This window comes from Myxine glutinosa, chromosome 5 (genome assembly GCF_964187855.1).
Source record: "Myxine glutinosa chromosome 5, kmMyxGlut1.1, whole genome shotgun sequence".
Lineage (NCBI taxonomy): Eukaryota > Metazoa > Chordata > Myxini > Myxiniformes > Myxinidae > Myxine > Myxine glutinosa.
This window is the reverse complement of record NC_136265.1, coordinates 91000686-91026622: the sequence shown is the minus strand read 5'-3', so window position 1 is coordinate 91026622 and position 25937 is coordinate 91000686. Positions and strand designations below refer to the sequence as shown.

At 44.6% G+C, this 25937-nt stretch overlaps 1 protein-coding gene across 2 annotated transcripts in view; it reads left to right on the top strand.

Annotated features, from left to right (window-relative positions):
* LOC144892335 (uncharacterized) overlaps positions 1-25421 on the top strand; it is a 109252-nt gene extending 83831 nt beyond the window's left edge. Inside the window, exons 1-4 of one of the 2 annotated variants that reach the window (XM_078778357.1) lie at positions 1507-1617; positions 9994-10188; positions 17047-17157; positions 22489-25421. In XM_078778357.1, coding sequence (XP_078634483.1) covers positions 10086-10188; positions 17047-17157; positions 22489-23933 — 1659 coding nt within the window. In that variant the 5' untranslated portion in view covers positions 1507-1617; positions 9994-10085 and the 3' untranslated portion in view covers positions 23934-25421. Of the gene's footprint in view, positions 1-1506; positions 1618-9993; positions 10189-17046; positions 17158-22488 lie in introns of those variants that run through there. The other variant, XM_078778358.1, reaches the window with a different exon arrangement.
* Positions 25422-25937: the final 516 nt, after the last annotated feature.

The window sequence follows — 25937 nt, the reverse complement described above, 5'->3', positions numbered from 1 at the left end:
TGTGTTGGTAGTTTGGTAATCGTGCGTACCTGGGATGAGCAATTATCCCAAGAATGGTGAGGAAATTGATGTTTGGGAAAGGATGGAATTGCTATAGTTTCTCCAAGGTCTGTGTCTGAACACAAGGCCACATTATTTTCTGTCTCACTGATGTTCTCCAGGTATGCAATCATCATTTTGCTCCAATCACCATCCTTTTGGGCTGCTCGGATACCCTAAAGGTGTGCACACGGCTCTGAGCTATCTCACCTTTGTTTGACCCTCAGCCCAGCTACAAACTGCCATCCTGGTTTTCACATGCAGGAAATACATCAATATGTGCACCATCTCTCGGATGGAGGTTAAGCTGGGGGTCCTGTCTGTTAGCATTAGTTGGTGGATGTTACACATACCATGGTGTCTTTCGCGAAGTATGAGTGAGTTATTACGGACACGCTGGACAACTTGCAAATACCTGCTCACTCTATCTTGTAACCTGATGGTGTTGACCCACCCAGGATTGTAATCCCCGACACTCTGTGTGGAGATAGAGAATGGTACCTGGTGATGAGTGTCCTTTCATCTCCAATCCCATATGAAGTTTGAGTTCTCCACAGCCAAGAAAATATTTCAATCCAAGAAATTCTCACATTGTCATCTTCCCTCTTCAAAATGATTTTATCCTGGAAATGTCACGTGTTCATCCTGAACTTGTGGTTCTGGTTTTGTTTGTGTTCTGATTTCCCCTTTTGCTCCAAAAGAAAAACTTTCAAAGCTAAGGCAGCCATTTTGTATTTTTTCTCGTCAAACTGTTCTCAATTATTACTTGTAGCGATGTTTTCTCAAATGTCTTCTTGTAGTTGTATTTTATTATTTTGTATTTGTTTAATGTGCGGATCGCAACTGTCGAGTCACTTGTTTGTTGGACTCCACCACTCTCTCACTCCAACTCTGCCAATCCCGATCTCGTTCCTTTCTTTCCCGCTCTTTTCCCCTCACATTCTTCCTTTCTACCTCCTCTTCACCCACCCGATTACTTTCTGTCAAACTCTTCCTCTCCCTGCATGTCGACCGTGGCTTGTGGGACTTCAAGTTTCTCCAGGAGGGGTGGGTTCAGTTACCAAGAGGTCGTTTCAGTTACCAAGTTTCTTGGAGAACGCTCACCAAGTGACTAAAACACTCCATTTGATACCGTTGATAAGGAACGGTTAGCTTGGCAAGCGATAGCTAGCTGCTTGGTAACTGAACACACCCCTGGAATGCGGAGCACTTGAGAGAAAGGTACCTGGTCCTCCAACAGACGGGCTCCAAAAATAAACAACAACAACCTTTCAGTGACGTCGCACTCTGAAAACACCACCGGGGGTGTATATTCTAGCTTGGCTTGTCGAACCTTCTTTTTCCTCCTTTTCTTTGAGCAATGGATATTTTTGTGTGAAATACATTTTAACAACATTAAATATTGGAAATAATGATCTCGTAATAGACGCTGTTGGGGGTGAGATAATGATAGAGCGGGATTCGACGGAAGTATCATGTATTGGGATAAAGAAGAAGAACTGAAGAAGAGGCGAGCGTGGAGGCGGTTCCCAAGAAACGAGCAGCGAAAGAAACATTTTATAGAAAGCGAGTTGTGAGGTGAGGAAATGTTGTGGAGATTTGGGGTTTTAAACACATTCGTGAGTTGCGCTAAAGATACCGTTCTGATAGAGTTTAACATGTTTCTTCACTCGATATCAGCGATCGAGAAGGTTAAGCTCGTGACTTGGTCCGCGATGTCCATGTTTTTTCGACCCACCACGTGACCAGTGAAGGCTTCAGTCATTCAGAGGTCTCATGTAACTAATGTGAGGGATTGGAAGATATTTGAGAAAAATGATCTGAAGATGAGTATGGAGAAGACTGAGGATCACGTGGGTTGGGCAGCAGAGAAAAAAAAAATGAATATCAGGTTCGAGGGGAAGGAGATCAGAGAGGGAAATAGGTTTGGTGATTTTCATACAATAATTTTTTTTTTTTTTGTATACAGAGTCGAGGCTCGTGAAAGAGCTAACATTTATCAAACAAACAAACAAGCAAACAAAGTATATAAAAAGGGGAGCGGTCGACAAGATGGGGAGAGAAGGGGAGGAAGCACACAAACACAACATTTGAGAGCAGGGACATCGGGAGATGTGTGGGAGGGAGAGAGCCTGGGGGGAGGCAGGATAGGTATAAAATTAAAATGCAAGGACCCCAAGGACTTCCAGGAAAGAAGTCGGCACCTCAAAAAAGTGGATTTGGGGTGAAATTAGCGGGGGTAGAAGAGATCAAGGTTTTGGATTGGGGAAGATAAGAGATGGTGGTGAACAGCCGTTTTAAAGACCTGGAGGGAGGAGTGGGATTGAAGAGAGTGAGGGAGTTTGTTCCAGAGGTGGGAGAAAAGAGGAATGAAGGAGTGAAGGTGAGCAGAGAGTCTTGATTTTGGCAGTTTAACCATAAGAGGGTTGCAGGCAGATCTTGTGCGACCTGTAGGAATATTTGAGGGACAGAGCCCAGAGAGAGCTGGGGGAGCAAGGCTGGAGAGTAGTCGGTAGAAGACGGAAAGACCACCAACCTGCCTGCGGTGAGTAAGTGAAAGGCCCTTGGAGATAGCGTCATCGTGGGAGATTCCAATGATTCTGAACGCTTTGGTTTCAACAGCGTGAAGACGAGCTAGGTGTGAGGCAGGAGCACCAGCCCAGAGGGGAGAGCAGTACTCTATTGAGCTGAGGATGAAAGCCTTGTATGTGGTGAGAAGCTCAGGTGTGCCAAGGAAGGACTTCGCACGACGGAGGATGCCCAGTCGGCGACTGGCTTTGGAGGCCAGCTTGGAAATGTGGTTTTCCCAGGAAAGATCATGGCAGATAGTGAGACCCAAAAGCTTGAGTGACAGAACTTCTTGGAGAGGATTATTCAGAAAGTAGATGGGAGGGTTGTCCAGTCGGTCTTTTCGGAGAGACATCGTAAGAGTGTGAGATTTGTCAGGATTGAAAGACATGTTCCACTTGTTTGCCCAGTCTGTGATTTTGTCCAGGTCTGCAGAGAGTGAGGAGGCTGCAGACTGCCGATCTGAGGGATGAGGAATGGAGCAGCAGAGAGTGGAGTCATCAGCAAAGAGATAGAGAGGATTTTCAAGAGAGATCATTGATGAAGACCAGAAAAAGCACATGGCCCAGAACACTGCCTTGGGGAACTCCAGCCTGAACAGGAAGAGGAGATGAGAGAGACCCATTCAGGGCCACACGTTGACTATGACTGGAGAGGAAGTCCGCCAGCCATGCGTGGAGATTTCCATGGATACCAAAGGAGGAGAGTTTGGTGAGCAGAGCGGGGTGCCAGACCGTATCAAAGGCACGTGATATGTCGAGGGAGACAGCTCTAATTTCCTGTTTGGCATTGAGGACCTCCATCCATTGTTGAGACAGCAGAAGCAGCATGTCCAGAGTAGAGTGACCTGCTCTGAAACCAAATTGATGATCAGAGATCAAGCCATTGGAGAAGAGGAAAGATTTCATATCCGAAGCAATGATGGATTCCATGACTTTGCTGATAATTGGGAGAAGGCTGATTGCTCTGTAGTTGCTAGGATCTGTTTTTGCACCTTTTTTGTGTAAAGCGGTGATGTTGGCTGATTTCCAAGCAGATGGCAGTTGACCTTGAGCAAAAGAGAAGGTGAAGAGAACAGAGAGAGGGAGTGAAAGAGCGGAAGAACAGGATTTTAGGACCCATGGGCTGATGCCGTCAGGTCCAGTTGCAGAATTAGAGTCGAGGGTTGACAGAAACTTTTCCACCTTGTCAAGAGGAAAGGACACGGAGTCCAGGAGCAGGTGGGTACAGAGAGGGATGGATTTGGGACACAAGATGTAGAGGCAAACACAGAGTTGAGGCATTCAGCTTTTTCATGTGCGGAGTCAGCTGTGTAGCCGTTTGAGGTAAGGGAGGGGATGGAGGGGGAACAAACACCAGAAACTGATTTGACCAGACGCCACCAGGATTTGGAAGAGGGAGACAGATAAGAGAGTTCGGTCTTGAGAACAGAGAGATATTGTTTCCTGGCTCTCCTGAGGGTGGACACACACTTGTTTCGGGCTTTGTGAAAGGTAATGAGATTTCCTTCCGTTGGATTTGCTTTCCAGGAGACGAAGGCAAGTTGTTTCTGGGCAACACCCTCACCACAAGATTCCGTGTACCATGGACAGGAGGAAGGGTATGACAACTGAAGACGAGATGGGATAAATCTGTGCATGAGAGAGAGCAATTTACTTTGGAAGAATTCCCAGGATGAGTTGATGTCAGAGGTGGTAGAGATGGGAGACCAGTCCAGATGATTGATGGCTGCTTGAAGACCGTGCCAGTTGGCCTGAGTGAAATGCCTGACTCGTCGGACGCTGAGCAGGCTCCCTGAGAATGGTCAGAGAGATGTCCACTTTAACAAGCACATGATCAGATGAGCCGATTGGAGCAGAAGAAGAGCAGCAGACATTTTCAGGGAAGTTAGTCATAACCAAGTCCAGAAGAGAAGATGCTCCGTTGACTGAGATCCGGGTCGGGAAATTGACAGATTGTGTCAGTCCCAGTGAGTCGCAGAAGTCCTTTGCTGAGGAGCCATGGCTGGTGAGAGAGGTACCCACACCCAGCCAACTGGCATGGTGACAATTGAAATCACCACATATGAGGAAGAGAGAGTTGGGATGAGTAGATAGAAGTTGGTCCATATTATCAGACAGCGAGATGTAGATGGAGTCATCACTGTTTGGTGGACGGTACAACACACTTATGAACAAGAGGTGGGAGCGAAGGGGAAGCCGTAGCCAGAGGTATTCCTGGGGGTCAGGTGGAGAGAGTGCAGTGCAGGGCGAGTGAGGAAGAGAGTTTTTGATAAAGATAGCAACCCCACCTCCAGGACGAGGCTCAGGTCTATCATACTGGAGGAGGGAGTAACCCGGGAGAGATACTAAGGAATCCGAGACATCATGAAGGAGGAAAGTTTCTGTTAAGCAGATCACATCTGGTTTGTCAGAAACAACCTGTATGGAGAGATCAGTTAAGTTTGAACAAAGGCCTCGGATGTTTGAGGTCCATAACGTAAATGAAGAGGAAGGGGGAGCATCGGCTAAGGGTAAGAGGTAGGGAGAGCTGTTGAAGGTGTGTCAGAGATTTCAGAATAGCTCGGAGAAAGGGAAGGATGGGGCGGACAAAAGGTTTGATGGTGATTGGCTGAGGCACAATGAGGTGTTATTTGAGGAGGGGGAAGAGCGAGGCAGAAGGTTGGGGGAGATGGAGGTGAGAGTTAGAAGGGGGAAGAAGCGGGGAGGACGCTTTCAGGAGGGGGAGTGAGAGGGGGGAAATTGAGAAGAAATGAGGGTGGGGAGATTTGAAGGGGAGGGGCAAGGGGGGAGTTTAGGAGGGAAGGGACAAGGGGAGGGATTTGAAAGGTATGGGATATGGGGGAGATTTGGAGGGGAGGGGTGAGGGGGGAGTCTAGGAGGGGAGGGGTGAGGGGCAGTCTTGGTGGGGAGGGGTGTGGGCCGTGGGGGTAGTTTAGGAGGGAAGGGGCAGGGGGGGAGATTTGAAAGGGATGGGTGATAGGGAGGATTTGAAAGGGATGGGTGATGGGGAAGATTTGGAGGGAAGGGGTGATGGGGAAGATTTGGAGGGGAGGGGTGATGGGGAAGATTTGGAGGGGAGGGGTTATGGGGAAGATTTGGAGGGGAGGGGTGAGATTGGATTTTAGAAAGTGTACGATTAATGGGAAACGAACATTTATTGCAAAATGAATTTCTTGTGACCTTCGAGTCAAAAATACGTTTAAGGACGCTGGAGGGAGGATGGAGTGCAGGATAGTTTAGGGAATGTAGAAAAGAGGCACTGTAAGAGATGGAATTTTTTTTTTGGGATGAATAGATTTGGTGAGCAAGTCGAAAGCAACCTTTTAAAGAAGAAGAAGAAAAAGGTGTTATAATATACGACAGAATACAGAACTTGAGGGGAAAGTGTGAACATTTTAAAGTTTAACAGTGAAAACTATCTGGGGAAATGGGGGAGAAACACATGGTCGAAGAATGAATGAACGAATAAGAACGAATAAACGAATGAGAACAACGAATAAGAACAGAGAAGGAATTGTTTTTTTTGTTGTTTTTTTTAGTTGAGATTTTAAACAAGGAAGTAGGCTATGGGGTGAAAAGACTGGGAAAAACAGAGAACGAAAGTTATTGGAGCACAAACGACGGACCGCTGAGAGAAAAACAAAGCCTCAAGGTTGGACACTGTACAAGGCCTCAAAAGACACGACACAAATTAACACGATTTTCTGTACAGGTATGAAAGATTTGCACCGAAAATCTTCCTCGGGACACACTATACGGACACACACCATAAAATAAATACAGTTATAACGAAAATACAAATGGGAACAATTACTTAACTTCGATTTCGGTGGAGAGCGTGGACAGCTGCGAATATATGAAACCTTGCCGGCAAGACCGGAAGCGGAAGCGGCCCATTCTTAATAATTAATTAATTATTTACGGGGGACATTACCAGGGATGGTGGTGGTGGTGGTTCGTGTGCAGCCTGTGGCTGATGGCTGCATCATTTTGTGGGGTGTGGCTGTGCCGCTGATACAAGGCCCCCCATTACCATTCAGCTGGTACTCATTTTGGTGTGAATGTGTCTCCCCCAGGGATCATTATTCTCATGTCTCCCCCAGGGTCAGGTGGGTGAGAATGTGTTTATGAGGGTAGAGGGAGTAATGACAGACTGAAAGATGTCAATGAGATTGAAAGGGAAAGTTCTGATGCCGTGTGTCATGCCAGCCTACCTTCATGTTCTGGAAACGGTGGCACTGGCAGAGGGACAACAACAGAGGCTGCAGGTTTGCAAGAACAACTCGGTGAGGAGGATTGCGGGAGTGAAGAGGGTGGATAGAAAGAGGATGGATGAACTGAGGGAGGAGATTGATGTGCAGATAAGCTTGACTGGGAGATTGGTGAAATGCTAGCTGGGATGGGCTGGACACGTGGTGCAGATGGGGGAAGACAGAATGGCAACGATAGCGGATAGTTTGACTGAGCAAGGTAAGAGGAAAAGAGATAGGCTACGGTTGAGATGGGAGGATTGTGTGAAGCGGTATATCAATAAGGTGTGCAAGTCTGGTGTTGGCTTTTCAGTTAAGGTGGTTGGCTTGAGATCTTATGGTCCTGAATTCAAGCATCTGTCATGGCATTGGATTAACACCATGCGGCCTGTCAACCTTCTAAAGTTCACAAAATGAGTACCAGCTTACTGGTAATGGGGGGTGTTGCATCAGTAGTACAGACACACCCACAGAAATTGATGTGTTGCTAAGCAACCACAGATATGAATCACCACCACCCGTAACATGTGAGTTGCCGGGGAGTGGAGAGAGTTGGCTGACAACAGAACAGAGTGAAGTGGAGGTGTATCGTGGTCAAGGTAGGGCAGAAGCTTGGAGCCATTGAACCTCACCCCTTATAACGGGAAGTGGAGGAGGAGAAGAATTGTTCTTCCTATTTCCTGAGCAAATATACTGCGCTTAATAAATATTGTTACGGTTTCGCGCGACCCTCGTTCCCTTACCAAGGGGAGGTTAAGCCCCTTGTTCTAGGGTCGTCGCAACCGCGAGACTTGAGTCGCCACTCCCGGGCAGACGCAGGACAGGGTTTCGGGACTAGGTTCGCACGTACCTAAGTACCTACGCCGCTGCGGAAGCGGGGATCAAGTCTCGCACGAACCACGCGTAATGTGAGTGCACCCGAGCGGATGGCGCACCACGTGGTCCGTGCTATTATCTTACTATTGGAACCCGATTGGAGCGATATAATTCGTACCACGCTTTGTGAATAATGGAAGGGACGAAACTTTGAATAGCAGGAAGAACACAGGTTTAATTATTATTATTTACAATGATCGGTAGAAGAACAGAGACACAGAGCAGATCTTATACAGTCTTACTTATCCCCCAGACAATGGGACCATTCACACTCACAGGGGGGGATGAAGGAAGGAAATGTTCATGCGCTGAATGCGCCGGCTTTGTTGTTCAGGAGCAGCTCAGCTGGCATGGCCCTATGCGGTCACAGCACGTCCCTCGACGAAGGCAGGCAGGCAGGCGGGAGGAATCCTCGCAGCGCGTATCTCGTACAAAGGCAGGCAGGAAATATGCGCGTCTCTCGCCCGGCACGGCGGTCCTTTACAGCGCGATTTATACAACAGCGCGCTTTCGCCCTCATAACTCAACAGAGGATCTGCCTCAAGCTCAACCGAGCATTTAACTTGTAACCCAATTCAACACCACGCACTCTCAGAACTGTTCAACAGAGGACCCCGGCTCATAGCTTGTATGCCTCCCTTCCCATAACTTGGTTCAGCGCACCTCTTCTCAGAACTCGGATGCCTCCCTTCCCATAACTGAGGTGGTGGGCTTCGCGCAAAGGGTTATATTGCCACGCCCTTAGCCCGATCGAATGTTCCAAGTCACGCCTTTTGACACAGTGGTAAGCCACTCCCCTTGAGCCCTGATTGGCGGCTCGTGCTTACCGTCACTCCCATTCTCCCTGCTCCACCTTCCTTCAGCCTGGATCGATTTGTCAGGCCAGCCTCGTGGTATTTCGTGCCAAAACCACTGCAATCAAGGCATCATTGTATTGGAAGGAGACCTAACTCTCATTATTCATTGGTAGGAGACCTAACTCTCATTATGCTACTCAACGCAAAACTAACACAGGAAAAGGACTACGCTGACATTTACTAAGAAATAACTGAGCTTTAAATGAGGCGATATGTTGTAGTGTAACTAACTATGGGGGGGGGGGGGGGGGGGGGAAATTAACCTTTTATTGCACAACCACAAAACCGCAACAATATTTATATGCAGTTTATACATTGAATTTCCGAAGAAACTTCGCTTTCCCAAAGGGTTCATAATATCTAACTTTACAAATGCTCTTCCTTTCAAGCTTTAATACAGGTGAGTCAGTCCCACTTCCCAGTGTGATGAACATGAACTGAATTCCCACAGACATTTTCCAGAGGAATGTTGTTGTTCCATCCAATTTTATTTAAAGTGGTTTCTTATTTATTACCTGAAAGTTATTGATGTGGGAAAACTGTCTGCATATCAGCATACCTGTGGCATGGATTACATCTGAACACAAATACTCCTTCATACACATCCCCTGTGATTGTGTGTAAGGCCTTCTCACCATTGAATGTCTTCATCCTAAAATTGCTGAAACGCCCAGATTTTATATCAACATCTAAACTTTTAATTGTTTTATATTTGGTGAAATCAACATTCACATCAACATCTATCTATAATTCCAGTAATCTCTGTGTGTATGTGTGTGTGTTTGTCTGTGACCGCTGTTTCTCGACAACCACGGGTCCGATATACTTGAAACTTGCCAGGTATATTGCTGGGGACCCGAGGTCAAGGTTTGAAATTAATCGGACCAGTGGTTCCCAAGATATGGTCACCATACTCGCAAGCCGTTCGCTTTGGCTTTGCGAATGGACCAAACCATTTCATGTAAATAGAGGGGGGGGGGGTTCTACCGTACTCGCAAGCCGTTCGCTTTGGCTTTGCGAATGGACCAAACCATTTCATGTAAATAGAGGGGGGGGGGGGGGGTTCTGTGGTCGTTACTGCCACGTGGTTTCAAAGTTTTTTTTTTGTTGTTGTTGTTTGCACGCATGTTTTTTTGCACCCACGTACGGGCACGCCCTAGTGTAAAATAATTAGAGTATTAACTTAAGAATCTGCCCCATGTACCATTGTACACTTTCTATTTCAGGATGTCACATGGTGTGTGTTTGTGTTTGGTGAAAGTTCAAGTGCTGTAACTGATTTTGGGAGAGGATAATGTCTCAAGTACAGAGGTACTTCACATGCAGGTACTTTATCAGATCAAGGTACTCAAGAGTGGAGCAAACATCAGGAAGAGTGGTATGTTTGTTGCCCCTCTCAAGGTTCACCGACCATGGACGCTCAAGTTGGCTGATGGAAGGATTGCTATCGTGTGCAGCTGGGATTTGAACAGCAGACTCTGCTTGCGTGTGGAATGAAGGTTGAGAAACTGGAAGGATTTCCTGAGATTCTGCAGATAAAAATAGAGGATGTGAACTCCTTTGGCATGGAAGAGGAGCAAAGCGACCAGCCGAATGGTGAGTTGTGTGATCAACATGACTTCTGATGGGATCTGAGTTTGTTTATTGCCAAGTTTTTTTATATACATGATCGAGGCTCGTTGAAAGGTTGAAAGAGGTGACAGTAAGGGAGGCATTAAAAGAGAGGCTGAGTATGGTAGAGGATGATGTGGTTGAGCTTGAAAGTGGTTGGATGTCAATGAAAGCTAGTCTGTTGGGAGCCGTTGGTGAGGTATGTGGATGGACAAAAGGACCACCGAGGCACTCGGAAACATGGTGGTGGGATGATGAAGTTGGAAAGAGGATTGACGAGAAGCGGAAGAAGTTCAAGGAGTGGCAGAAGGCGAAGGGTACAGGAGCAGAAACAGCAGAGCATGAAAGTTATAAGGCAGCCAGGAAGGCTGCAAAGAAAGAGGTAGCAAAGGCGCAGGAGGCATGTAGGAAAATGTTCGGAGAACGCTTGGATTCCGAAGAGGGTCAGAAAGCAGTATTCAGGATTGCAAAGCAGACAGCGAAAGAGAGGTGTGATGTGATGGGGGTGAGTTGCTTGAAGGATGAAGTGGGACAAATCATTGTGGACCCAGATGGAATTAAAGGAAGATGGAAAAGATATATGGAAATGCTGTTGAATACAGAGAATGAATGGGATGGCAACGTAGAGAGTAACCCAGTTTTAGGACCGGCAGAGAAGATAACTGAGAAGGAAGTTGAGGAAGCGATAAAAGCAATGAAGAGTAGAAAAGCGGGAGGGCCGACGGGAGTTGTGGGAGATATGTTGAAGGCAGCAGGAATTTGGGGTGTGAAGAGAATGGCAGAGATCTGTAATCTGGTGGTGAAAGAAGGCTGCATTCCAGTGGATTGGGAACTGAGTACCCTCGTCCCTCTATACAAGGGGAAAGGTGACCTTCTAGAGTGTGGCTCGTACCAAGCGATAAAGTTATTGGAGCATGGAATGAAGGTATTGGAAAGGGTGTTGGAGAGGAGGATAAGGAAGAAAGTGAAGATCGACGAAATGCAGTTTGGATTTATGGCAGGAAGAGGAACGACAGACACGCTTTTTATTGTGAGGCAGTTGCAGGAGAAGTACATGGAGAAGAGGAAGAAGTTGTTTCTTGGGTTTGTTGATCTGGAGAAAGCATTCGATAGGGTTCCACGCAAAGTATTGACATGGGCAATGAGGAAGTTAGGAGTGGAGGAATGGTTGATCAGAGTAGTGATGGCAATGTACAAAAGAGCGCGCACAGCTGTATGGACGAAGGACGGGAACAGTGGTGAGTTTGAGGTGAAGGTGGGAGTGCATCGGGGTCGGTACTAAGTCCACTACTATTTGTAGCTGTGATGGAGGTGCTGGCTCAGAACGTAAAGGAGGGTTTACCGTGGGAGTTGTTGTATGCAGATGATCTGGTGTTGATTGCGGAAAGTATGGATGGACTGAAGGAAAAGATGAACAAGTGGAAGGAATGTATGGAGACAAAAGGTCCAAAGGTGAATATCGGAAAGACGAAGGTGATGGCAAGTGGTAAAGCATGTGGTGAGGTGGAAAGAACTGGGAAGTGGCCCTGTGCTGTGTGCAGGAAGGGTGTCGGAGTGAATTCCATTCAATGTACAATGTGCGCTGAGTGGGTTCATCAAAAATGTAGTGGTCTGAGAGGGTCATTAACCAGTGTGGCAGCTACATTCAAATGTAAGGTGTGCGCAGGGGGAGCTGCACATGGAGGAAATGTTGAGTTGGATCTTGGAGATGGCGTGAAGCTGGAAGGTGTGAAAACATTTTGCTACCTCGGAGACATGCTGAATGGAGAAGGTGGATCAGACTCGGCAACGTTTGCTAGAGTGAGATGTGCATGGAAGAAGTTTCGGGAACTGAGTGGCGTGCTGAAGAGGAGGGGAGTGTCGTTGAAGCTGAAGGGAAAGGTGTATGCTGCATGTGTGAGAAGTGTTATGATTCATGGGAGCGAGACATGGGTCATGAACGTAGAGCAGCAACGAAGGCTGGAAAGGATGGAAATGCGAATGGTTCAGTGGATGTGCGGAGTATCGTTGAGAGAGAGGAAGACAAATGATGAATTGCGAAATATGATGGGAATAGAGCCTGTGATTGATGCTGTGAAGAGGAACAGGTTGAGATGGTTTGGTCATGTGTTGAGGAAGGATGAAAGTGACTGGCTGAGAAGAGAGATGGAAATGAATGTAGAAGGAAGTAGAGGATGGTGAAGACCGAGAAAGACTTGGCTAAAGATGGTGGAAGAAGAAATGCGGGCAAGGGGGTTAACAAGGGGAGATGCAGAAAATAGGGCAAAATGGAGAAGATTGTCATGGGGACCGCAAGGCTAACCCCCGCTCTAGCAGGGAAAATGGCCTTAAAATGCATGTTGTTGTTGTTGTTGTTGTATCGAGGCTCGTGGAGGAGATGGAACAGAATGGAAGAGAATAAAATAGATTGGAGAAAACAACAATAGCAGAGTCAATGTGAAAGTGAAATGAAGGGAGAAGGGAGAAGGACACATGCAGATTAACAAGCTGCAAACAATTTGAATGAAACACAAGAATGAGAAGGGGAAAGTGGAGATGAAACAGAAAAGTAACAAGCGTTACGCCTAGGTCCCCCGTCGGTGAAGTGATGTGAGTTGACAAAGTGGAAGACACAGAAAACAGGGAAGAATCTGATATTTGCGAGTGGGTTGGAGACACACCAGATTAGAAGTTCGTAATTCGTTTATTTTTCAAGATATTTCACTCACAAGGTTCAGACATATATGGTGGCGGCCATCTTGGATTTTGACGTGGCGACCCAATTTTCAATAGGGTTCTTCCTTATGCTAAGATACACCCACACACCAGATTAGAAGTTGGTACTTCGCTTATTTTTCAAGATATTCCGCTCACAAGGTTCAGACATACATGGTGGTGGCCATCTTGGATTTTGACGTGGCGACCCAATTTTCAATAACCTTCTTCCCTATGCTAAGATACACCCACACACCAAATTAGAATTCGGTCCTTCGCTTACGCACGCCCGCACGCACGGACAGACGGACGCACACACAGACGGAGGGGAAAACCATAGTCCCCCTTTCGCTCCATGGTGCGACGGGGGACAACAAACCAAACAACAACCAATGAACAAATGAAAAGAGATGAGGGAAAGGCGGAAAATGACAATGACCTGGAAAAATGGAATGCTTTGGAATGGAGTAATTTGTGGTGGAAAAGATAATGGTTGGATCAGGGATTATGTGAGATGGTGATAAGCAGCTGTCTTGAAGACCTGGAGGGAAGAATGAGATTGAAGAGAATGTGGAATGTGTTTCCACAGGTGGTAAAACAGAGGAATGGATGAGTGGAGGTGAGCAGTGATTCTAGATTTTGAGAATTTCACCAGAAGGTGCCAAAATCAAGACTCTCTGCTCACCTTCACTCCTTCATTCCTCTTTTCTCCCACCTCTGGAACAAACTCCCTCACTCTCTTCAATCGCACTCCTCCCTCCAGGTCTTTAAAACGGCTGTTCACCACCATCTCTTATCTTCCCCAATGCAAAACCTTGATCTTTTCTACCCCCGCTAATTTCACCCCAATTCCACTTTTTTGAGGTGACTTTTGACTTCTTTCCTGGAAGTCCTTCGTGTCCTTGCATTTTATACCTATCCTGCCTCCCCCCAGGCCCTCTCCCTCCAAAAACATCTCCCGATGTCCCTGCTCTCAAATGTTGTGTTTGTGTGCTTCCTCCCCTTCTCTCCCCATCTTGTCGACCGCTCCCATTTTTTATATACTTTGTTTGCTTGTTTGTTTCATTTGTTTGTTTGATAAATGTTAGCTCTTTCACGAGCCTCGACTCTGTATACAAAAAAAAAAAAAAAAAGGAAAAAAAAGGTGTTTGCTGGTGAACATGTTACCGCAGAAACCTGGAGGGGTGGGACAAAGCATGAAAAGGGGAGACCAGAAAGAAGGCAGGATAAGGGACACCACCAGCCTGTCTGTGGTGTGAACCTCATGGGCCCGCAGACTCGGCTTCATCGCGGGAGATTCCAATTATCTTGAGGCCATGGTTTCCACAGAGTGAAGCTGAGAAAGATGTGAGGCAAAAGAGCTAGGCAAGAGGGGGGAGCAGTTTTAATGTTGATGAAGCTGTTGATGAAGTCCTTGTTAGTGGATAACAGATCAAGTGTGTTTAGGAAGGACTTTGCACACTGGAGGATGCTCACTCTGGCTTTGAAGGCCAACTGAGAAATGTGGTTTCCCCAATAAAGATCATAGCTGATGATGAGACCCAAAAGTTTGAGTGACTGAACTTCATCAGGATTGTTAAGAAAGGAGGTTGGAGGGTTTGCCAGATGATCCTTTTCACAGAGAGAGAGAGAGAGTGAGAGGGTGAGATTTGTCAGAATTGAGAAGACGCATTCCAAGTGTTTGAGCTACTTTTGATTCTATACATGTCTGAAGAGAGGGAAGAGGCTGCTGCTTCTCCGAAGAATGAGGCATGTCAGGGCAAAAGGTAAGCCTGGTGTTTGCTTAATAGCTGCGACCCCCTCTTGTTCCATTGAAATAACACCAGGTGCGTTGATTCAGTCTGTCATCCTTCCAGGGTCGGCATCTAAATGTTAATGATCATAAATGAGTATATGAAACAACAACAACGACAAAGGGTGGTGCCATCAGAAAAGAGATGGAGGATTTTCCAGAGAGTCGGAGAGATGGTTGATGGAAAAAAGGACGAGACCCACCATTCTGCCTTGGGGCAAAACAACCTCAACAGGGACAGGAGATGAGAGGATTCCATTGAGAGTTAAGCTCAACACATGTCTGGGGAGAAAACCCTGATCTTATGTGTGACATTGAAAGCCTCCATCCATTGTTGAGAGAGCAGAAGAATAACGTTTATGGTCGAGTCACTGGGTGTGAATCTGAACTTTTCAAAGAATTGTTGTGTTTTGAGTCATTGTTCCGTCCTCCCTCATAAGATTTCCCTCATTCGGTCAACTGTGCACTGAAAGGAATGTATGGAGACAAAAGGTCTGAAGGTGAATATTGGAAAAACGAAGGTGATGGCAAGTGGTAAAGCAAGTGGTGAGGTGGAAAAAACTGGGAAGTGACCGTGTGCTGTGTGCGGGAAGGGTGGCTGAGTGAACTCCATTCCATGTAAAATGTGCACTGTGTGTGTACATCAAAAATGTAGTGGTCTGAGAGGGTCATTAACCAGTGTGGTAGCCACATTCAAGTGTAAGGTGTGCACAGAAGGGGCTGCAGATGGAGGAAATATTGAGTTGGATCTTGGAGACGGTGTGAAGCTGGAAGGTGTGAAAACATTTTGCTACCTTCGAGACATGCTGAATGGAGAAGGTGGAGCAGACTCGGCAACGGTTGCTCGAGTGAGATGTGCATGGAAGACGTTTCGGGAACTGAGTGGCGTGCTGACGAGGAGGGGAGTGTCGTTGAAGCTGAAGGGAAAGGTGTATGCTGCATGTGTGAAAAGTGTTATGATTTAAGGGAGCGAGACATGGGTCATGAACGTAGAGCAGCAACGAAGGCTGGAAAGGGTGGAAATGCGATTGGTTCGGTGGATGTGCGGAGTATCGTTGAGAGAGAGGAAGACGAATGATGAATTGCGAAAGATGATGGGAATAGAGCCTGTGATGGATGCTGTGAAGAGAAACAGGTTGAGATGGTTTGGTCATGTGTTGAGGAAGGATGAAAGTGACTGGTTGAGAAGAGTGATGGAAATGAATGTGGAAGGAAGTAGAGGACGGGGAAGACAGAGAAAGACTTGGCAAAAGGTGATGGAAGAAGAAATACGGGCAAGGTGGTTAACAAGGGGAGATGCAGAAAATCGGGCAAAATGGAGAAGATTGTCATGGGGACCTCCAGGCTAACCCCCGCTCTGGCAGGGAAAATGGCCTTAAAATGCCGGTTGTGTTGTTGTTGTTGTTGTTGTGTTGTTCATGCAGATTAGATGAACAGAATATGCAGATTCGGCCCCAATCTGTTTTCAAACACTATGACGCCAGTGCCGTGAGACATTTCATCAATACATACACATGTTTAATATGTCACAAGATTCAATTCGTCATGTATGTAACAGGACCCCAATAAACCCACCACTGACAAGACTTTGCCCAAACATCATGCTGAAATGTCAAAGCACAATAACATACATGTACTCAATCAGTTCCCTTCATTCATATGACATAATTACAAAATAAAAGATAACATCAAATGGTTCATCATTGCCTTGTTTCCTAAGGAACCATGACAAGAGGTTGTCTAACATCGTCTCTGTTGAGGTTAGTATTCCCTATCTTGAGAAATGAATTTAAACAAAGAAATTCAGTTGAATTGAATTGATTCTTCCTCGTCTCCACGACTCCGCGGACACATGTACAATAGGTTTCGTCCAAATCCATCCATAACTTATTGAGATATCCTGCCATGTATAGTTTTTCGCCCAATCTCCCAATGGTGAAGAATCACTTAAAAAATTCTCGTAGCCAGATCCGAATCTGGATCTTCACCAAAATGTATTAATTTCGTCCTTGTCACATACGCTACATCTCTGCCAAATTTGTCCGAATCCGTCAGAATATTTTGTTCATAAACGGACAGACAAAGAGACAAACAGGTAGACGGGGTGAAAACATAACCTCCATCCACCTTTGATGGTGGATGTCATCATTATTCTGCTACTAATTTCTCCCACAATATCACAGTGCTTTGACACGACACTATTCCCATGGGGATAGTTTTTATTTTCTCTCCAAGTAAGACCTCAAATCAATTATTTTAATGCAAAATTTATATTTATTTAGCTATTTTAAGAGTCTGGAACCAGCTATGCATGTAACACAACACTGCCTGCATTTAATAAAAGTTACCTTTTCCAGATTTATTTGTGAAAGTGGAAGTGAAAACTGAGCACGACATTGATGTTCACCTGGGTCGACCCGAACCCAATGATGCTGAAGCTTCTTTCTTCAAGAACCATCCCCACGAAGGTTTCTGTGAATGTCTATACATTTTGATTTGAACAGTTTGATGATGAACTCTGGTGTTAAGAAACATAGGGACAATACCCCTGGCACTCACCTGGTAGAATAAACAGTATACTGCACCGACTAAAGGTATTAAAACCAATTTCAATGGTTACTGGAGACAGGGCAGCATGTAGAATCATACGAACATAATCATCAGTCAGAATCAGTCATTTCATTCATTCAGAATCAGACTTCAAACAAACAAAGAAAAAAATACCTATTTTGGGGGGCAACTCCCCCTCCATCCCATATACCTCCCAAGACCCCAATTTTTGGAATGCCTTGAACAAACATTGGTACATCAATGGTGATTAAGGTTTGGTGACGTTTCATTGAAATTGTGTGTGAAGTTTTTGAGAAGAAAGCAAATTCCTATTTTGTGGGGTCAAACCTGGACCCACTTTGACCTCCGATAGACGCCCTAAGACGTTAATTTCCTTCGTGCCGTGAACAAACTTCGGTACATCACGGGTGATGAAGGTTGTGGTCAAGTTTCATCAAAATTGTATGTGTAGTTTCAGAGAAGAAAGCAAATTCCTATTTTGGGGGGTCAAACCTGAATCCACTTTGACCCCGGTAGACTCCCTTCGACCCCGATTTCTTTCAATGCCGTGAACAAACTTTAGTCACAACACAACAAATGTAATTTGTGCCAAATTTGGTCGCAATCCCATCAGCGGTTTCGGAGAAGAAGTTTCAAGTGTTTACGGACGGACAGACTGACTGATGGATGGACAACGTGCCATCTCATGAACTCAGCTGAACTTTGTTCCAGGTGAGCAAAAAAGCTAGAGCAATGCAACTCTGTCATCAAAAGGTATCCGCATGTCATGGGTAGATGCCCTAGTTCGCTGTCCTAAAAATAAACAAGTTTGATTTAAATCCCTTCAGCTGGTTTCAAGTATCCCATTTTCACCATGCAGGACAGGTGAAGCGATCGGTGAAGGTGAAGAATCATCCATGACATCGATTTTCACATCGATCGGTGAAGCGGTTTCGGAGAAGGGATTTTGTTTAAATAACAGCTTTCAAGCTAATATTGCTGCCATACCACGTAACATATGGCCTTAAAAAATGTACACTCTGCATATGTATGGGTGGGGTCTCATGTTTTTGTGAATTTTCGTGTTTATCGGATAAGGTTTGTTTTTCTATCAAAGCCAAACCACATCACCTCCGATATCATCATTTTGAAATTAAATTCAACAAATGGTGTTGGATGCTATTTCTAAAATTTTGCATCATAGTGTGAGCTGTTTCAAAGATATAATTGTTTAATATTTTCCTTCATTTCAATATGGCTGCCACACCATGTGACCAATTTTGTTTTCACGATCAACTTTCAATCACCATGCCGAGTCAATGACGTGCAGTAAAGCTTTCAGTCAATGGATTTTGTGGTTTGGGCGCAGATGTTTTTTTCAGGTTTTTCGGTTAAATCGAATATGGCTGCCAAACCATGTGACCTATGATGTCATAAATTTAATATTTCAACACAAATTGGTCATAGATCATGTGCATACTCAAAACTCTGATACCTAAAGGATTGTCGCGTGGTCCCCCTCAGTGAAGACCGGGAAATCACAGATAGCAATCGAGCGTTAACGAAGGCGTTATGTTCAAATAGCGGATTTCGCCATACAAGCATGGGAGGAAGAAAGAAGAAGAAAAACAAGAAGCTGGAAGCTTTTACCTGACGCGATCTCCAAGCATTCTTCAACCCTGCAAAAGTAACTGAAATGAACCGGATTTTATGTACAAAAATAAACAGGTTTATTTTTTGGAACCCGAGAACAAGGAAAACGTGACGATGAAACTAGAACCTAGTTTGGGATCCCACACACCAGACTTGCATACGGACGACGGGATAATTTAAATGAAAAGAAATGTTGTGTGTGTGTGTGGGGGGGAGGGGGATGTGTTTTTGTGTGTGTGTGTGTGTGTGTGTGCGTGTGTGTGTGTGTGGTGAAGGGGAGGGTGTGGGGGGGGGGGGTCTGGGGATATGTGTGGAAAAGGGAGGGGGGGGAAAAGGCTTGACTCAACCAGCCGAGGTGTATGGCATTCTCCTCTGGAATGACCGCACGTCCTTGGCACGCATGCACGCTATCCAGGCCCCACCAACCATCTCGAGCGGCAGGCGTGCAGCTTGTCTCCCAGCCGCTTTGATGAGACCCCGCTCTTCGCTCGTCAAAGGAACACCGTCAGCAAGAGTCAAGGGCAGTGGTGATCGAGAGGGGCAAGAGGTCGAGGTCGAGGAATCACGAGGGCAGTAGGGAACAAGGTCCGACCACGAAGTGATCCAAAACGAGAAGGCTAAATGCCGGCCAGCCGTGGTTTTTACGTCCTGTCTCTTGACGTCATTGGTCCTCCCTTCCAATCAGTCCGTCGCCTCTCGACCTCTAGAATGTTCCTCCCACATCAGTCCCTCACCATTGGCCGAGCATTTCGCGCTCTCCTCCTCATGCCATTGGTCGGTGGCCAATCAGTCCGTTGCTTCCTTCTACCAATCAGCGTGTCCTTGCTCTGCCCCTGGCCAATCACAAGTCCTTCCTTACTCTGGCCTTTCATTGGTGTGATCTCCCCCATCAAACCCCTCGACTGATGCGTCGCGAGGTGGGCGTGGCCTCAGCCGGCCTGAACAATGTTTTAGCGCCATTTTGGCGCAATGCGTGCGCGCTTCCTGCTTGCACTTCCGGTGAGTTTTATTGTGGAGGGAATTTAATTAGTATGTGTGGTGTTATTGGGCCTGCCTCGTGTCTATTGGTGTAGTGCCATAAGGGACAATGGATAAATCACAAGGTCTCACACACAGGGGGATTAACATAATCCCTACGATAATTATCCCAAGGATCATCCTTGAATGATCACAAAGATACACTTACGCGAACAATCAGCCGAAACAAACTTATTACATGTGGGGTTCCCTACCACGATAATCGGAGCACACTACCTATACAGATCTACCTGATCTATATATAGTAGGTCATTTCAACAGGTTGGGACACAGTGTGTGACATGAAAGTGAATTTTTTAATGGCAATGAATTACATACTCTTGCACCTCAAACGACAGAGTACATACATTGCTTTCATATTCCAAGAGATTTAGTGGAAAGCTTGTTGCAAAAAAATGTAAGCATGTTATTAATGACTGTGTGTGCACATATTATGCAGACGTAAGTAACATCGACACCATATTTTTAACTTTTGCTCCTGTACATTTTTATTGCATACATATTTCTCTCTCTTCAGTCACTGTCACATAACCTTATGGGAGGGGGTTAATGTAATTAAAACCATTCAAAGAATCAAACCAGTGTTTTGAGGAAAAATGGATTTTAAAATCCTTTTATTGTGGCTTTTTCAATAAAATTGAAACATTAACGTAAAAGTTTCAACATCAAAGGAAAAGTTGCTTCAAAGGAAAACGAAATGTATTAATTTGCCTGTTCCCAAATTATTGAACCTTTTATACAACATTTATTCACAAAGAAAGGTCTAAAAATGATATTCTAATGTGTCAGTTAATCATTTTCATCACGGTCTCTGACGATTAACTGATTATTAAATCTGATTAATCTGATTAAAGTTAGCGATGCCACTCCCACGGAAATGACCCAATATCATGCCAGGAAAGTCGTCTGGTATCGAGTGGAGATGTTCGCGCTACGATCATTGATTGGTTCATACCATTTCCGTAGAAGGTGTGAATTTTATTATTTAGATGATGAAATACTCCAACAACAACAACAACAGGCATTTTAAGGCCATTTCCCCTGCCAGAGCGGGGGTTAGCCTTGCGGGCCCCATGACAATCTCCTCCATTTTGCCCGATCTTTTTTGCATCTCCCCTTGTTAACCCCTTTGCCTGCATTTCTTCTTCCACCACCTTTAGCCAAGTCTTACTCGGTCTTCCCTGTCCTCTACTTCCTTCTCCATTCATTTCAATCATTCTTCTCAACCAGTCACTTTCATCCTTCCTCAACACATGACCAAACCATCTCAACCTGTTTCTCTTCACAGCATCCATCACGGGCTCTATTCCCATCATCTTTCGCAAGTCATCATTTGTCTTCCTCTCTTTCAACGATACTCTGCACATCCACCGAACCAATCGCATTTCCACCCTTTCCAGCCTTCGTTGCTGCTCTACGTTCATTACCCATGTCTCACTCCCATAAATCATAACACTCCTCACACATGCAGCATACACCTTTCCCTTCAGCTTCAACTACACTCCCCTCCTCGTCAGCACGCCACTCAGTTCCCGAAACTTCTTCCATGCACTTCTCACTCCAGCAACCGTTGCCACAAAACAAGATACCCACGTGGCAAATATTATTGATGATGATGATGATGATGAAATGACGATGATGAAGATGATGAAATACTCCGACGTAACATAAAATCAACAAGACACCCACGTGGCAAATATTCTTTTTATGAGTTGGTGGGAAAGAAGAACGTTTCAGAAAAACTTCTAACCATCATGCTCCCTCAATTAAAGTAGTTAAACTTGCCGAGACCTACGAATATCATAAGGGTTCTTGATAACGTGCCGGTTCATCGATGTAACAAGGATTTTTATTAATGGACACCATGCGTTACGTCGATGTTTCCCCACAACGGGGTTACATGATTTGTGCACTGACATGACATGTAATGTTCCGACTTGTGCACACTCATGTCTATGCTACTGACCTACTATTCATGAGGATTGCTGATTGTTGTCGAAACTTTCTTCATGAAATGTAAATTTGAATCTATCACAGAAATAATGTCACACTTTGGTACCATTTTTTTTTGCCCTGGACACCAGTATGATTTTCAAATCTAAAATATAGTATTTCTCTCTAAAATTTTGTATTGTTCATGAGATATACAAGTATACACACACCTTTTACCACAAACCAGTTTACATCAGAAAACATAGAATTTTTGTGCTCTTTTAGCTCTTTTAGCTCTTTCACGAGCCTCGATTCAGTTTTCAAAAAAATATATACATATATATAATTTTTGTGATATTTTGCCCCTTTCATGCATGAACTATGCCCAAGTCACAGTGTGACCCAACCTGGTGAAATGACTCATATCACTCTACCCCAAAATTCATAACAGTATGATTATCATGGAATAACCCAAACTTTTTCACATTATTGCATGTACACAACAATATTTTTTTGTACTTTCCTGCAGTGGAACAAATACCATGCACATGTTTGGGCAGTGGGCACATTTGTCTGGTCATGTGAATGTCATTTTTTTTACAGATCATGTGCTGTTGTATTTACAGGTGAATCCACTGAATCTACAAGGGAGACTGCACCAACTTTTATGAACAGTGCAGACGCACACCCGCAGGAATCACCAGATGAAACAAGCAAGAGGACTTTTTACAAACAAGACAAAATGAATGTGGAAATGTTTGCACAGAATAATTTTCACAACGCTCACCCAAGAAAGAAAGCTGAACATCAATACAAGTGCAAAAATTGTGGAAAATCTTTCAGTCGCCCAGACAACTTGAAAATACACATGAGAGTTCACAGTGGGGAACGCCCGTACAAATGCACAAGTTGTGAAAAATCTTTCCGTCGCCCAGACAACTTGAAAACACACATGACAATTCACAGTGGAGAATGCCCATACAAATGCAAAGTTTGTGGTAAATCTTATCGAGCATGGGTGAGCCTCAGAAGTCACTTGATAATTCACAATGGAGAATGGGCATACAAATGCTCAAGTTGTGGAAAATCGTTTAATCGTTCTTCCACCCTTAAAACACACATGACAATGCACAATGGCGAGCTTCCGCATAAATGCACAAATTGTGGAAAATCTTTTTATCGGCCATCCACCCTCAAAACACACATGATGATTCACAATGGCGAGCACCCATACAAATGCACAAGTTGTGGAAAATCTTTTAATCGTTCATCCAACCTTAAAACACACATGAGAATTCACAATGGTGAACGCACATGCAAATGCACAACTTGTGGAAAATCTTTTAATCATTCATGCTACCTTAAACAACACATGATGATTCACAATGGAGAACGCCCACACAAATGCACAATTTGTGGAAAATCTTTTAATCGACCATCCACCCTTAAACACCACATGAGAATTCACAATGATGAACGCCCATACAAATGTACAAGTTGTGGAAAATATTTTAATCATTCATCCCACCTTAAAAGGCACATGGCAATTCACAATGGCGAGGGCCTGCATAAATGCACAAATTGTGGAAAATCTTTTCATCAGCCATCCAGCCTTAAACTACACATGAGAATTCATAATGGAGAATGCCCATACGAATGCTCCATTTGTCGAAAATCTTGTAATTGGCCATCCGGCCTTAAACTGCACATGAGAATTCACAATGGAGAACGCCCTTACGAATGCACAGTTTGTGGAAAATCTTTTAATCATTCATCCCACCTTAAAAGGCACTTGGCAATTCACAAGGGCGAGGGCTCGCATAAATGCACCAATTGTGGAAAATCTATTCATCAGCCGTCCAGCTTTAAACTACACATGAGAATTCACAATGTAGAATGCCCATACGAATGCTCAATTTGTCGAAAAATTTTTAATTGGCCATCCGGCCTTAAACTGCACATGAGAATTCACAATGGACAACGCCCGTTCAAATGCACAGTTTGTGGAAAATCTTTTAATCAGGCATCTCACCTTAAAAGGCACATGATGATTCACAATGGACGTTCCTGAATAATGATCCTTTGCCGAAAAAGGAGGGGGAGATTTTGAGTTCAAAGAGAACTTCGTCAACTTCGAAAACCTGCAAATGGAGATAACGAACGGGAGAACGCCTGTATGTATGTATGTATGTATGTGCACAATTTCTGGGAAAAAAATTTAACGAGTCACCTCACCTTAAATGAAATGCACATGAAAATTCAAAATGGAGAACGCCTGGAGAAACGCACAATTTGTGGAAAGTCTCTCATTCATCTATCCACCCTTAAAATATACATGGGAATACACAATGAGAGATTGGGGCACAGGAGCATTATCTGCAGGGTGCAGCACGAGTGTAGAAAGGGGGGATAAGCCTTAAAGGAGGGGATGGGGTTCGTAGATTTTTTTGATTTTTTTTACATATTAGATTCACACACACACACACACACACGCACGCACACACACACACACACACATACACACACACGCGGAGGTGGATACTTTGAGAGTTGGGAAGGTTCGACCTGAAACCCAAATTATGGAGATAATAACCAACAAGAACGTTCATACAAATGCACAGTTTGAGCAAATAATTCACTAATTTGTGCGTCATCGCAGGAGATTTAAAATTTCACAATTGAAAACACCCGTGGAAATGTCCATTGTGTGAAATGCTTTTTCTCAGTTCCACTCTCAGGAATAGGCAGAAAATGACATCTGTCCAACCTCATGAATGAACTTTCAAACTTGTTCCCTTCTTGAAAACCTGATGGCGCCTTGTTAGTCTTTCTCAGGAGTGTGGTCCTCCGCTATCGCTCTCTTCAAATGACACCACAGCCGCTTCCGCTCTTCAGAGGTCATGGAATCCATGATCACTGTTGATATGAAATATCTCCTTTCCTCCAACAACCTCATCTCAAATCACCAATTTGGTTTCAGACCAGGTCACTCCACCTTGGACATGAGGCTCCTACTCTCCAAACAATGGATGGAGGCCCTCAACATCAGACATGAGATCAGCGATGTTCCCCAAAAATAGTCATGTATTCATTTTAACTGAGGAAATGTGAAATCTTAACTCAGGAAATGTGAAATCTTAACTCAGGAAATGTGAAATTGTAACTGAGGAAATGAGTTTCGTCTTCGTACATACACATATGTACCTCCACACATAAAACATAGGCCATATCTCCATTGTAGTTTGATGATGATGATGATGATGATGATGATGATGATGATGATGATGATGATGATGATGATGATGATTGACACAATTTCGCTGAGTGATATCAGTGACCCAAATCAAGAAACCAGCATCCCATGCGGAAAGACACGTGATTAGCTGCAACCAAAGATTTCCCAATAATGGTGAACCCTCTTTTGTGGAGGACACCCTTTTGAACTCAGACTTACCAAGAAGTGCAAAAAGGGACACAGATCCCTTCAATTGAAAAATATTTTCATCAAGATATTGAACTGGCATGAAAAATACCTGTTTGAATAAAGTGACGACTTGCAGCCATGTCCGACACTGATTTATTTAAATAAGAGTAAAATGTGTACAAGAGTCGCAGGATATGTTAGTTGGTGTCGTGTTCACGATTCATCACCAGTCTTTGGTTTGATTACTGAAGGAACAAATCTGATAACAGCTGTAACTGATGTACTGTGTCAGCAAGGAGAGGTGCATTTCAGAGTATACTGTCGCATTTTAATTTAGGTTGTGGTTATCGGAGAGTACGCTGGTACTCACTATGTAGGGATGGCGCGGGAAAAATTGTCGCTCTCAACCGCTACATACAAAACTAAAGTTGGATTATCTTCTTTAAAAAATTCGCTGAGGCTACATCTGAGAGTCTACCTGGTCTGTTCAGTTGATTGTCGAGGCAGGGATCACTTTTTAGTTCTCCAGACTGTGGAAAAAGCAAAATAAAGCGAAAAAACGAGATCGGTCAAACCCGGGAATTCATCTTCTTGTTCATAATAATAACAATAATAACAATCTTCTTCAGACGGCATATTTCCGAGCTGCCT